The sequence below is a fragment of the Physella acuta genome, unplaced genomic scaffold (assembly GCF_028476545.2).
Source record: "Physella acuta isolate Inbredline_101_S28 unplaced genomic scaffold, ASM2847654v3 ptg000155l, whole genome shotgun sequence".
Lineage (NCBI taxonomy): Eukaryota > Metazoa > Mollusca > Gastropoda > Physidae > Physella > Physella acuta.
Genome location: NW_026731674.1, coordinates 900,511 through 914,376, shown reverse-complemented (window position 1 = coordinate 914,376; position 13,866 = coordinate 900,511). Strand labels below are relative to the sequence as shown.

The window sequence follows — 13,866 nt, the reverse complement described above, 5'->3', positions numbered from 1 at the left end:
TATATATATATATATATATATATATATATATATATATATATATATATATATATATATAGTAAAGGTGTGAAAAGAGCTGAGAATTGTGAACAACGATGGATTGGATGTCCTTCAAAGCTTGCACGTTGCCGAGTGTGATTAATGGTTGGGGTTTGTGTTCGATAATTGGGCATGCGAACAATCAACTCGACAGACGGCATTTGTCACGACGAGGCGGCTCAATGAGCTCACCCATCTGTTTTTTGGAAATGGTTTTGCCGTCAAGACTATGCGCCATTACCCTTTGTTACCATTTGTTATCCTCTAATGCTAGTCTCGATAACCACACGCTGAACTTGTCATGGGCGTACACGGACAGAGGGGACAAATTTACCTTCAGAGGGGACAAGTTTACCCCCAGAGGGAACAAATTTACCTCCAGAGGGGACAAATTTACCTCCAGAGGGGACAAATTTACCTCCAGAGGGGACAAATTTACCTCCAGAGGGGACAAATTTACCTCCAGAGGGGACAAATTTACCTCCAGAGGGGACAAATTTACCTCCAGAGGGGACAAGTTTACCTCCAGAGCAGAGGGGATAATTGATGTAATTGTTGAGAATTGTAAAGGGTTGAGTGTTTATTAATGTGGGTCGAGATTTTTTTGTAGCATATTTGTAAACTTTAAAAGCATTATGGATTGTAGCAATAATACGTAAAAATACTCTCATAATGTAGTTAAATAATTAATAGTTAAATACGCGGTAGAAAAATAATTATTAAAGACATGTAGGCACATCATTGTGTTTTGCATATAATTTTGGCCGTAGGCCCTTCCTTCGTCGGCTTTTCCTCGGTCAGCCTTGTTCATCCATGTTGTGGGTTGTGTGTTAATGACAGCCTTTCTACCGTGTCGGCTTTGATCCTATCCTTTGTTATGCAATGAGCGTGATAAATGAGGGGAATACAGGCAGTACTATTATTGCGATGAGTTGAGGACAAAATTCACATTTCACATTCAAGTAAAACATCTCCCAGCTTTCTTCACGCTATTTCCAGTTTCTAAAACATCGCACATGAATTTATAAAGTACTAATATTTCACACTATTATACACACATTGTTTGCCATTCACTTGATGCGCAATTCTTTTTTCTACCATATTCTATTCAATTTTAAAAATTTTAAGTAATTAAAAAAAGATTTTAAAATTATATCAATATCACGAGTAGCCACCTCCCATAGTCTTATACAAGTACCCGTTACAAGTGAATGATAGGCCTATATATTTTAAATGTTATACTTGTTTGAGTATAAATAATTTATAAAATAGTTATTAGTCAAAACGTAATGTGCTTTAAACATTGATTTAGGAGAGATCGCTCCTTCTTTATTTTTTCCTGTGGTTTTTTTCCGGTGACTTTTTTCCTACAATAATTTATAGATAAGTCTACACTGAAAATGCCAGGCGCATATCAAATCATTCCACCGAAGACTTCATATGGCAGATATAATAGTTGTTTGATGACTTAATATGGCAGATATAATAGTTGTTTTATGACTTCATATGGCAGATATAATAGTTGTTTTATGACTTCATATGGCAGATATAATAGTTGTTTTATGACTTCATATGGCAGATATAATAGTTGTTTTATGACTTAATATGGCAGATATAATAGTTGTTTTATGACTTAATATGGCAGATATAAGTGTTGTTTGATGACTTAATATGGCAGATATAATAGTTGTTTTATGACCCCCTCACCTCGGCTACGCCTCTACACTGAGTGACAAAACAATTAATCGCAGCTGCAATTTTCAAACAGTGCAATAACTGGCGGCTGCCGGAATGGCAAAAAGTATATTTAAATGGATTCACGCTTCTGCTCTCTCATTGCCGGGGCGGACTAGCCACACCTACAGCTGGACTAGCCACACCTACAGCCGGACTAGCCACACCTACAGCTGGACTAGCCACACCTACAGCTGGACTAGCCACACCTACAGCTGGACTAGCCACACCTACAGCTGGACTAGCCACACCTACAGCTGGACTAGCCACACCTACAGCTGGACTAGCCACACCTACAGCTGGACTGGCCACACCTACAGCTGGACTCAAAGGTGAGACTTTTCATTAGCAAGCTCAGATCTCAATTTGGTTATATACACATGTAGCCACGTAGGTTACAATGTACACCTTTTAGCCAACCAGATGACACAATGTACACCTTTTAGCCAACCAGAAGATAACACAATGTACACCTTTTAGCCAACCAGATAACACAATGTACACCTTTTAGCCAACCAGATGACAATGTACACCTTTTAGCCAACCAGATGTTGACACAATGTACACCTTTTAGCCAACCAGATGACACAATGTACACTATAGCCAACCAGATGACATAATGTACACCTTTTAGCCAACCTATATGACACAATGTACACCTTTTAGCCAACCAGATGACAATGTACACCTTTTAGCCAACCAGATGTTGACACAATGTACACTTTAGCCAACCAGATGACACAATGTACACTTTAGCCAACCAGATGACACAATGTACACCTTTTAGCCAACCAGATGTTGACACAATGTACACTTTAGCCAACCAGATGACACAATGTACACTTTAGCCAACCAGATGACACAATGTACACCTTTTAGCCAACCAGATGACACAATGTACACCTTTTAGCCAACCAGATGACACAATGTACACCTTTTAGCCAACCAGATGACACAATGTACACCTTTTAGCCAACCAGATGTTGACACAATGTACACCTTTTAGCCAACCAGATGACACAATGTACACCTTTTAGCCAACCAGATGACACAATGTAACCTACTAGAAGTTTATTTATAGATTGCATGCCAATGTCAGACCTGAAAAACTTCTACCCACACTCTTGTGATGCCATATTTTAAGATTTTTTTCATCTTGTTCAAGTATATACTTGTCGTTGGCACCAATTTTTCCACAACCCACCTTTCAACAAAACTTGACCCCTGATGTCAGGCCTGCCAACAGTGCTACATGTAAGATCGTGATTCTTCAAATTTAGAATCTTAAGAAAACTGTATTCTCCAGAACTTGTCATATTTGTCGTAAAATGGCCTTTTGTTCAATATTATAAAAAACGAATACATATATTAGATATATTTTTGAAAGAATTGTTGTGAGAAGGTTCAATGCCCGCACCATTTTGTGGTACCTTTACTTTCAATGGTGTTTTCCTTAAGTTGTTTGGCACATCAATTTTCAGGGAGTTTGTGTCGGGGTCAGCGGTTAAGCTAACAAGACAACGATGAAACTCAACACAGGCTCACACCCTCAGAATAGCATGCCAAGACACCCTGTGAAAATGCCAAGACACCCTGTGAAAATGCCAAGACACCCTGTGAAAATGCCAAGACACCCTGTGAAAATGCCAAGACAGCCTGTGAAAATGCCTAGTTATAACTTATTTAACTTATTTCAATGTTGAGTTTCTCTACCTAGATGCTGCTGCTCCTGCAAATCGCTCTGGCCGCCATCTTGCTGACCCCCTCTGGCGCTGATGTGGACGTGTACGCTAAAACTTTGGAGCGCGGCTTTGAGATAGCGTCGGCTTGTTTGTTTAATCGCACCATCTCACACGTCTGCTACCAGGTAACTCAGTCGGGGTTCAGTCGGGGATTTATTGTGGCTGCTTGGTCGCATTGTTTGCATATTGAATCAAAATCCGGAGTAAAAAAATGTTCCATGCTACCAAGTTAAAAGCCGACATGCTGAGCATGGTTACCTCTATATAAGTTATAATGTATTGGGTTGCGGCCCCTGAGGGACCTCAACCGTTGATGTAGTTGTTTTTTTTTATTATTCTGTGAGCGATTTTTAGCCGTGTTCCATGTCATGTGACTTCTTGGACTCTGGGTGGTTCGTGCCTGTGTCCGTGTCATTCTGACCCAAGGCTGATGTGGACACGGACGGTACCGTTGACCAGGGGCGGATTAAGGCTGAGCGGGGCCCCCGTCAGAAATTTTTTGGGGACCCCATATATATATATATATATATATATATATATATATATATATATATATATATATATATATTTATATATATACTTATAAAGGCTACGCTTTTTTTGTGGGCGGGGGGGGGGGTGACACCATGAGGTGGCGACACCCTATCTTGCCACGCCACTGTTTCTAAAAATAAACTGGTTTATATTTAATGCTCACTTGCTCATTAGCAATGTCGCTGTAAGCCCTATAATCCAACCAGGGTTAATTTATGAAAAGTATTGAAATTTCATAATGACACTGCGCTGGAATTTATTAAATATTGTTTTATTAGAACAAATGGAGGTTTTACTGACAAAACAGATTTTCAAAGATTTATAAGATTTACAAGCAACACTAATTATTATAAAACTGACAAATCCCTTGTTTAATACTTCTCTGAATTCTGAGATAGTTCGGTCTTCAATACTTGATAACCTAGATACAGCAGTCATATATTACAGATAACCTAGATACAGCAGTCATATATTACAGATAACCTAGATACAGCAGTCATATATTACAGGTAACCTAGATACAGCAGTCATATATTACAGATAACGTAGATACAGCAGTCATATATTACAGATAACGTAGATACAGCAGTCATATATTACAGATAACCTAGATACAGCAGTAATATATTACAGATAACCTACATACAGCAGTCATATATTACAGGTAACCTAGATACAGCAGTCATATATTACAGATAACGTAGATACAGCAGTCATATATTACAGATAACCTAGATACAGCAGTCATATATTACAGATAACCTAGATACAGCAGTCATATATTACAGATAACCTAGATACAGCAGTCATATATTACAGATAACCTAGATACAGCAGTCATATATTACAGGTAACCTAGATACAGCAGTCATATATTACAGATAACCTAGATACAGCAGTCATATATTACAGATAACCTAGATACAGCAGTCATATATTACATATAACGTAGATACAGCAGTCATATATTACAGATAACCTAGATACAGCAGTCATATATTACAGATAACCTAGATACAGCAGTCATATATTACAGGTAACCTAGATACAGCAGTCATATATTACAGATAACCTAGATACAGCAGTCATATATTACAGATAACCTAGATACAGCAGTCATATATTACAGATAACGTTGATACAGCAGTCATATATTACAGATAAACTAGATACAGCAGTCATATATTACAGATAACCTAGATACAGCAGTCATATATTACAGATAACCTAGATACAGCAGTCATATATTACAGATAACGTAGATACAGCAGTCATATATTACAGATAACCTAGATACAGCAGTCATATATTACAGATAACCTAGATACAGCAGTCATATATTACAGATAACCTAGATACAGCAGTCATATATTACAGATAACGTAGATACAGCAGTCATATATTACAGATAACCTAGATACAGCAGTCATATATTACAGATAACCTAGATACAGCAGTCATATATTACAGGTAACCTAGATACAGCAGTCATATATTACAGATAACGTAGATACAGCAGTCATATATTACAGATAACCTAGATACAGCAGTCATATATTACAGATAACCTAGATACAGCAGTCATATATTACAGGTAACCTAGATACAGCAGTCATATATTACAGATAACGTAGATACAGCAGTCATATATTACAGATAACCTAGATACAGCAGTAATATATTACAGATAACCTAGATACAGCAGTCATATATTACAGATAACCTAGATACAGCAGTCATATATTACAGATAACCTAGATACAGCAGTCATATATTACAGATAACCTAGATACAGCAGTCATATATTACAGATAACCTAGATACAGCAGTCATATATTACAGGTAACCTAGATACAGCAGTCATATATTACAGATAACCTAGATACAGCAGTCATATATTACAGATAACCTAGATACAGCAGTCATATATTACATATAACGTAGATACAGCAGTCATATATTACAGATAACCTAGATACAGCAGTCATATATTACAGATAACCTAGATACAGCAGTCATATATTACAGGTAACCTAGATACAGCAGTCATATATTACAGATAACCTAGATACAGCAGTCATATATTACAGATAACCTAGATACAGCAGTCATATATTACAGATAACGTTGATACAGCAGTCATATATTACAGATAAACTAGATACAGCAGTCATATATTACAGATAACCTAGATACAGCAGTCATATATTACAGATAACCTAGATACAGCAGTCATATATTACAGATAACGTAGATACAGCAGTCATATATTACAGATAACCTAGATACAGCAGTCATATATTACAGATAACCTAGATACAGCAGTCATATATTACAGATAACCTAGATACAGCAGTCATATATTACAGATAACGTAGATACAGCAGTCATATATTACAGATAACCTAGATACAGCAGTCATATATTACAGATAACCTAGATACAGCAGTCATATATTACAGGTAACCTAGATACAGCAGTCATATATTACAGATAACGTAGATACAGCAGTCATATATTACAGATAACCTAGATACAGCAGTCATATATTACAGATAACCTAGATACAGCAGTCATATATTACAGGTAACCTAGATACAGCAGTCATATATTACAGATAACGTAGATACAGCAGTCATATATTACAGATAACCTAGATACAGCAGTAATATATTACAGATAACCTAGATACAGCAGTCATATATTACAGGTAACCTAGATACAGCAGTCATATATTACAGATAACGTAGATACAGCAGTCATATATTACAGATAACCTAGATACAGCAGTCATATATTACAGATAACCTAGATACAGCAGTCATATATTACAGGTAACCTAGATACAGCAGTCATATATTACAGATAACGTAGATACAGCAGTCATATATTACAGGTAACCTAGATACAGCAGTCATATATTACAGATAACCTAGATACAGCAGTCATATATTACAGGTAACCTAGATACAGCAGTCATATATTAGAGAACTTGTTAACATATCTATGACAGCTGCCCACTAATCCTACAGTGAAGCTAATTGTAAAGACCGTCCATTACGGCACTTTTTAACTAGAGATATCGGCCGTCACTCTTACAACTGGCAATAACGGCCGTCCACTACGTCACACTATAACCTACCTAAAATGGCCGTCCACTACGTCATTTGCAAATTTCAATTAATAAATCTTCTGTGTAACAAATATTATAGGATATAACATTGAGTAGAACATTCTACAATTAATCCACACATTAAATTAAACTACCGAGCGATTAATTAAAATTCCACAGCGAGAACATTTCGAAATGAGCAAGTATTACAAAGGTTTAGCCGGTCGATAAATGATACGTGTCGTACTACCAAACCATTGGTACTTTTTCATGTAAGCTTGACATACATAGGTGGATCCGAATGATAAGTCCGTGGGTGGCTTAGCGAATACCCGTCCCTAGGGGCTCACCCGTTTTGACCCATATAGAAAGACAAGTTCATATAAAAGCTTGTAACAAAAATTCATTAAAAAAACGTTTTAATAACAAGATTTTATGTACTAATGCACTAAAAAGTAGAAAATAAATGACTTTCTTTAAATATATAGTAATATAATACACTACTATTTATATACTATAAAGAAAAGCGTGGGTCACTATCAGTGGCGTAGCGAGGTCGGGTGTCACCCGGTGCGGCACTTAATGGTGTCACACCCCAGAGGCGTAGCGACCCTTCCCGGGGACAAACTTTCAAATTTTTTGATATGCATCCTCCCTCGAACTTTCGATTTGCACCCCACCCTCAAGTTTTCGATTTCCACCCTCCCTCAAGTTTTCGATTTGCACCCCCCCCCTCAAGTTTTCGATTTGCACCCCCCTCAAACTTTCGATTTGCACCCCCCTCCCCTCAAGTTTTTCTCTAAATATTTTGCTATTTTTTGCCCTGGTGTCACCCCCCTAAATGGTGTCACCCGGTGCGGTCCGCAACCCCGCCCCCCCCCTCGCTACGCCTCTGGTCACTATATTATCTATTGGATCTAGGAAGTATTAGTACATAAAAGCTTGTTATTAAAACGTTTTTTATGAACATTTTTTAGTATTTTACATGTTATTATTTACAATAGAGTTACATGACTAAAAAATTTCAAGTGCCCCCCCCCCGGAGAAAAAAGTCTGGAAGAAACACTGCATATTACTGACCACATGAACCCTACATATACAGAGGTTTCTGAGGCAGATGAACTCTACTTCATCTGCCCCATGTGTCTTGGGCACCAACGGGAAAAGATAAATATGATGATTACATAACAGCTTGTTATTAAAAACATTTTTATTTTTCAGTACTTTACATGTTTTATTTACACTAGAGTTTCATGACTAAAAACCATTGCGCGCCTATTGAATGTGATGACGCGCTATTGAACGTGATGACGAGTGTAGAGTAGTTGGATAGAAATGCCTACTAATTTGGTCAAATTTTTAATTAATTCATAAAAAATTAATTAGGCATCAAAATAAGTCAAATTTAATGTCACGATGCATTGTCTTTATGTCTTGACCCACGTACCAATTACGAACCGAATCTGTCAAGTAGAAGTGCCTGCAATTTCGCTCCGGCGTTTCGATCTAGACAAACTGACGACTGGCGACACGAGGAAGTGAGTTAAATAAAAGCTTGTAAAAAATACACAACAATCAAAACTAAAAATCGTATTGTTCGTAGTTTGTGCCAGAAATAAAATTTAGAAGGTGAAGAATTCTAGCAGTTTCCAAAAGTATTCAAAGTTTTAAAATCAATATAAAGACGTCAATTTGATATAGATCTAGTTACTTCTTGACTGATCTCCGTTTTCCCTTCAATGAGTAATTTCAAGGTGTTTTGAAAAAAGAATTTTATTTTTTTTACTTTTCATTTTTTTATTTTTTTGCAATTAAAACATCGAAATGCAACATGAGAAATTGATATGTGAATTCAAAGACGACAAACTTGGGTTTTGGTTTATCGAAAAATTATGTTTTTAAAAATATTTTTCCATGAATTTTATGAGAATTATAATAGTATAGTAACTTTTCTAAATTCATCATCATCATCATTTACCGTCGATGCCCAGGGTAAATGGGGCCGCCAGTGAAAGCCAAGCTTTTGCAACTTTCTCTGCTCCTGTCAGTAGTTTTCTACTGAGTGAATCTAAGTGTCCCTCAGCCTTCACCGTCCCCTTTCAGGTGAAGAGTCGAGCGCTTCTCTGGTCTCATCCTTAACCCATATTCTGCTAGCGTCCCACTTATGGGATGCTTGTAAAAAAAATTGCTAAAATTTATTAAAAACTAGTTAAAACACAAATTATGTTGTATTTGAAAATGGTTAGACTATTGAATTTGTGTAAGTTTTTTTGAAAAAAAAAACAATTTAGAAAAATGTTATAGCACCGGCTTTGCAGAACTTGTCAAAATGGCGGAAAAAAGAAAACATGCGCACAGGAATATGCATATCTTCTAAAATATTAACATTTTAAGTGCAAAATACATTTAAAATTTGTAGCAGTACCATATTTCTATCTGATAAAAATGTAAGAGTAACATTTTTTTTAAAAACTACTTCGTTATATCAAGTGTACAACAAGCGCCCCATAAGTGGGACGCTAGCAACGAAAGGCCCCATGTAGATTGTTACACAAAGGTCACATTTATTTGACTCTAGCGAGAAACACAGATGCAAACGTTTATGTTAAATGGTTATTTATGGTGAAACAATTGTTGAATTTGTTAACTGTTGACTTTGGGGTGTTAAGTAGTATTTATAGATATTTAATTATTACTTTGACCTATATTTTCTTATATATTTTTGTATAAAACAATTGAAAATATTGAAAAACTTACATTTTATTTTTAAGTTTTCTGAATTACACTAAGTGAAGTATTTAATACCATTGAATATACAATAATATAATATTGCTGTAAATTTACTAGTGTGTGATATTAAAATTATACCAAACTAGAATACTGAAATTGGTCACGATTTAGGTGAAATGAGTCAGTCATGGGGGTTGGTTAACACTCTTCATATAAGAGAACTCAAGCAACATATATTAGAAAAGTGAATTAGCTATGTACTGTTGTCATGACCCAATAATATTCCCTTCCAAAGGTTCCCGATACAAGTTTTACTTTGTTAACTTTTACGAAGCTTAGTAAGGGGATTGCTGGTGCTAGATTGGTAGCTGTGTGCATAGTGAGGTGCATACACGGATGAGAGCCATGAACACTCAATACAGGACTTCAGAGACGGATCCGGGCCCTAGAAATATGATGTCTGATGTCCTAATGTACGCCCGTAAGGGGGGGGGGGGGGGAGATAGCGAGGGTAACAAAAGAATAGATGGGTGGATGACATCTGGGACTGGACCGGATCGACTTTTGCAAATTCACTGAGGGCAGAGTTTCTCCCAGGCAGGAGGGGGGGGGGGGCTCTGCCTACAGAACAAAATGAAATTTATATAGAAAACATACTTTTATCAGTGTCCACCTTCCCCCGGAAATTTAAGCCCCTCCACCTAAAAGTTTCAAGTACGCCCCTCAAAAAAATCAATTATTTATATTTAATTATATTATATTTTCGATGAATAATAACAATATTTGTGATCATGTGTGTATATTTAAATGTACTAGTCACAGCTTTAGCTATTTCCAAGTGTTATTCACCTTGATGGATGCTAGATTGAAATAAAACGAGACATTTGAACATAATTTCTGCGTTTTAGACCATGGTATGGCTAACACAATTGAACATTATCAGTATTTTTAGCTGTCCTAAACAATGTAATCATTGATCGAACAATACAAAATCAGATAACAGCTTAATTTTCGCGTGATTAGCTATATTTCGAGATAAATGATTTTTTAGCGCAATTTCCATACTGGACAATTGCGATTATTAACTCGTCATTTCTGGATGGATGAATGAATGAATGGATGGATGTGTGTCCGCAGCTTTAAGTCGTATCTCCTCCTCAACGAAGCAATATCGAGGACTAGTTCCAAAAGCAAATATGTTAAGCAAGTTCCGAGGATGATTGTGGGCCAAAAAAATTCCCGGAATTCCTTCCTGGATTTCCCGGAAAAGCCAAAAAAAACTCGAACAAATGCAGTTTTTGGCCCATATCTCGGCAACCAGACCACTTAGCGACTTGAAACATTTACCAATCGATTCCTGCCATAATTTAAACCAATATTGCCGAAGAAAGTTTTCAAAAATATCCTTTCGTTCGGTCACAATAAATTAATTAAGAATTTTTAAACTGAGCATCTTGTAGGCCTAGGATGATATTTTAAATTTAAACTGAGCATCGTGTAGGTTTTTAGCGCAAAAAAATATCCTTTCGTTCGGTCACAAAAAAATAAAAATTGTTATGGTTAACATAAGGAAATTGCGCTTAAATTGTCACTAGACTTTTTATTAACTTGTTTAGCGCAATTTCCATACTGGAATTGCGATTATTAATTCGTCATTTCTGGATGTGTGTCCACAGCTTTACCGCAGCTTTAAGTCGTATCTCCTCCTCAACGAAGCAATATCAAGGACTAGTTCCTAAGGCAAATATGTTAAGCAAGCTCCGAGGATGATTGTGGGCCAAAAAAATTCCCGGAATTCCTTCCTGGATTTCCCGGAAAAGCCAAAAAAAACTCGAAAAAATGTAGTTTTTGGCCCATATCTCGGCAACCAGACCACTTAGCGACTTGAAACATTTACCAATCGATTCCTGCCATAATTGTCTGTCATCTAGCAAATGTTTCTTGTCTATCATCTAGCAAATGTTTCTTGTCTATCACGTAGCAAATGTTTCTTGTCTATCACCTAGCAAATGTTTCTTGTCTATCACCTAGCAAATGTTTCTTGTCTATCACCTAGCAAATGTTTCTTGTCTATCATCTAGCAAATGTTTCTTGTCTGTCATCTAGCAAATGTTTCTTGTCTGTCATCTAGCAAATGTTTCTTGTCTATCATCTAGCAAATGTTTCTTGTCTATTATCTAGCAAATGTTTCTTGTCTGTCATCTAGCAAATGTTTCTTGTCTATCATCTAGCAAATGTTTCTTGTCTGTCATCTAGCAAATGTTTCTTGTCTGTCATCTAGCAAATGTTTCTTGTCTATCATTTAGCAAATGTTTCTTGTCTATCATCTAGCAAATGTTTCTTGTCTATCATCTAGCAAATGTTTCTTGTCTATCATCTAGCAAATGTTTCTTGTCTATCATCTAGCAAATGTTTCTTGTCTGTCATCTAGCAAATGTTTCTTGTCTATCACCTAGCAAATGTTTCTTGTCTGTCATCTAGCAAATGTTTCTTGTCTGTCATCTAGCAAATGTTTCTTGTCTGTCATCTAGCAAATGTTTCTTGTCTGTCATCTAGCAAATGTTTCTTGTCTGTCATCTAGCAAATGTTTCTTGTCTATCACCTAGCAAATGTTTCTTGTCTGTCATCTAGCAAATGTTTCTTGTCTATCATCTAGCAAATGTTTCTTGTCTGTCATCTAGCAAATGTTTCTTGTCTATCATCTAGCAAATGTTTCTTGTCTATCATCTAGCAAATGTTTCTTGTCTATCACCTAGCAAATGTTTCTTGTCTATCATCTAGCAAATGTTTCTTGTCTGTCATCTAGCAAATGTTTCTTGTCTATCACCTAGCAAATGTTTCTTGTCTATCATCTAGCAAATGTTTCTTGTCTGTCATCTAGCAAATGTTTCTTGTCTATCACCTAGCAAATGTTTCTTGTCTGTCATCTAGCAAATGTTTCTTGTCTGTCATCTAGCAAATGTTTCTTGTCTGTCATCTAGCAAATGTTTCTTGTCTATCACCTAGCAAATGTTTCTTGTCTGTCATCTAGCAAATGTTTCTTGTCTATCACCTAGCAAATGTTTCTTGTCTGTCATCTAGCAAATGTTTCTTGTCTGTCATCTAGCAAATGTTTCTTGTCTATCACCTAGCAAATGTTTCTTGTCTGTCATCTAGCAAATGTTTCTTGTCTGTCATCTAGCAAATGTTTCTTGTCTGTCATCTAGCAAATGTTTCTTGTCTATCACCTAGCAAATGTTTCTTGTCTGTCATCTAGCAAATGTTTCTTGTCTATCACCTAGCAAATGTTTCTTGTCTGTCATCTAGCAAATGTTTCTTGTCTGTCATCTAGCAAATGTTTCTTGTCTGTCATCTAGCAAATGTTTCTTGTCTGTCATCTAGCAAATGTTTCTTGTCTGTCATCTAGCAAATGTTTCTTGTCTATCATCTAGCAAATGTTTCTTGTCTATTATCTAGCAAATGTTTCTTGTCTATCCAGTGCGGCACCCGGCACCCTGAGGATTTCACGGACGTGTTCATGGACTGCTGCGGAGAGCCTGACAGCTACATGAGGGAATATTGCCTGCAAACCTTCGTCCAACGCACGTACAAACAGCATTGAGCGCAGACTACTGTGTCGGTTGTCTCATACAGAAAACTGTCAAACACTGAGCGCCATTTTAAAACAGAAATAAACCGGGAGTGATCTCCCCTAAACTTTCTCGAATATTCTTATATAACAGTACGGGGGATGGCAACTCGGGATATAGACAATATTTTTAATCCATTTTTAATTAAACTTTTTATAAATATTTTTGTATACTTTTTAAGAATAGAATCTTGTAGAACAAAGAATTATACACCAAGTGAACGCCAAACAAAATGTGCATAATAGTGCGGGATATTATTAGTACTTTATAAATTCACATGCGTTTTTTGAGAAATCGGAAATAGCGTAAATTACTACATGCAGTCAACGGAAATTACTCAAAATTT

General features: G+C 36.4%; 1 protein-coding gene across 1 annotated transcript; it reads left to right on the top strand.

Annotated features, from left to right (window-relative positions):
* Positions 1-1,865: 1,865 nt before the first annotated feature.
* LOC131935724 (sodium-influx-stimulating peptide-like) lies at positions 1,866-13,591 on the top strand. The gene is made up of 3 exons (XM_059292321.1): positions 1,866-2,105; positions 3,491-3,640; positions 13,370-13,591. The coding sequence occupies exons 2-3, from the start codon at positions 3,491-3,493 to the stop codon at positions 13,490-13,492; spliced, it is 273 nt and encodes a 90-aa protein (XP_059148304.1). The 5' UTR covers positions 1,866-2,105; the 3' UTR covers positions 13,493-13,591.
* The last annotated feature ends 275 nt before the right edge of the window (positions 13,592-13,866 follow it).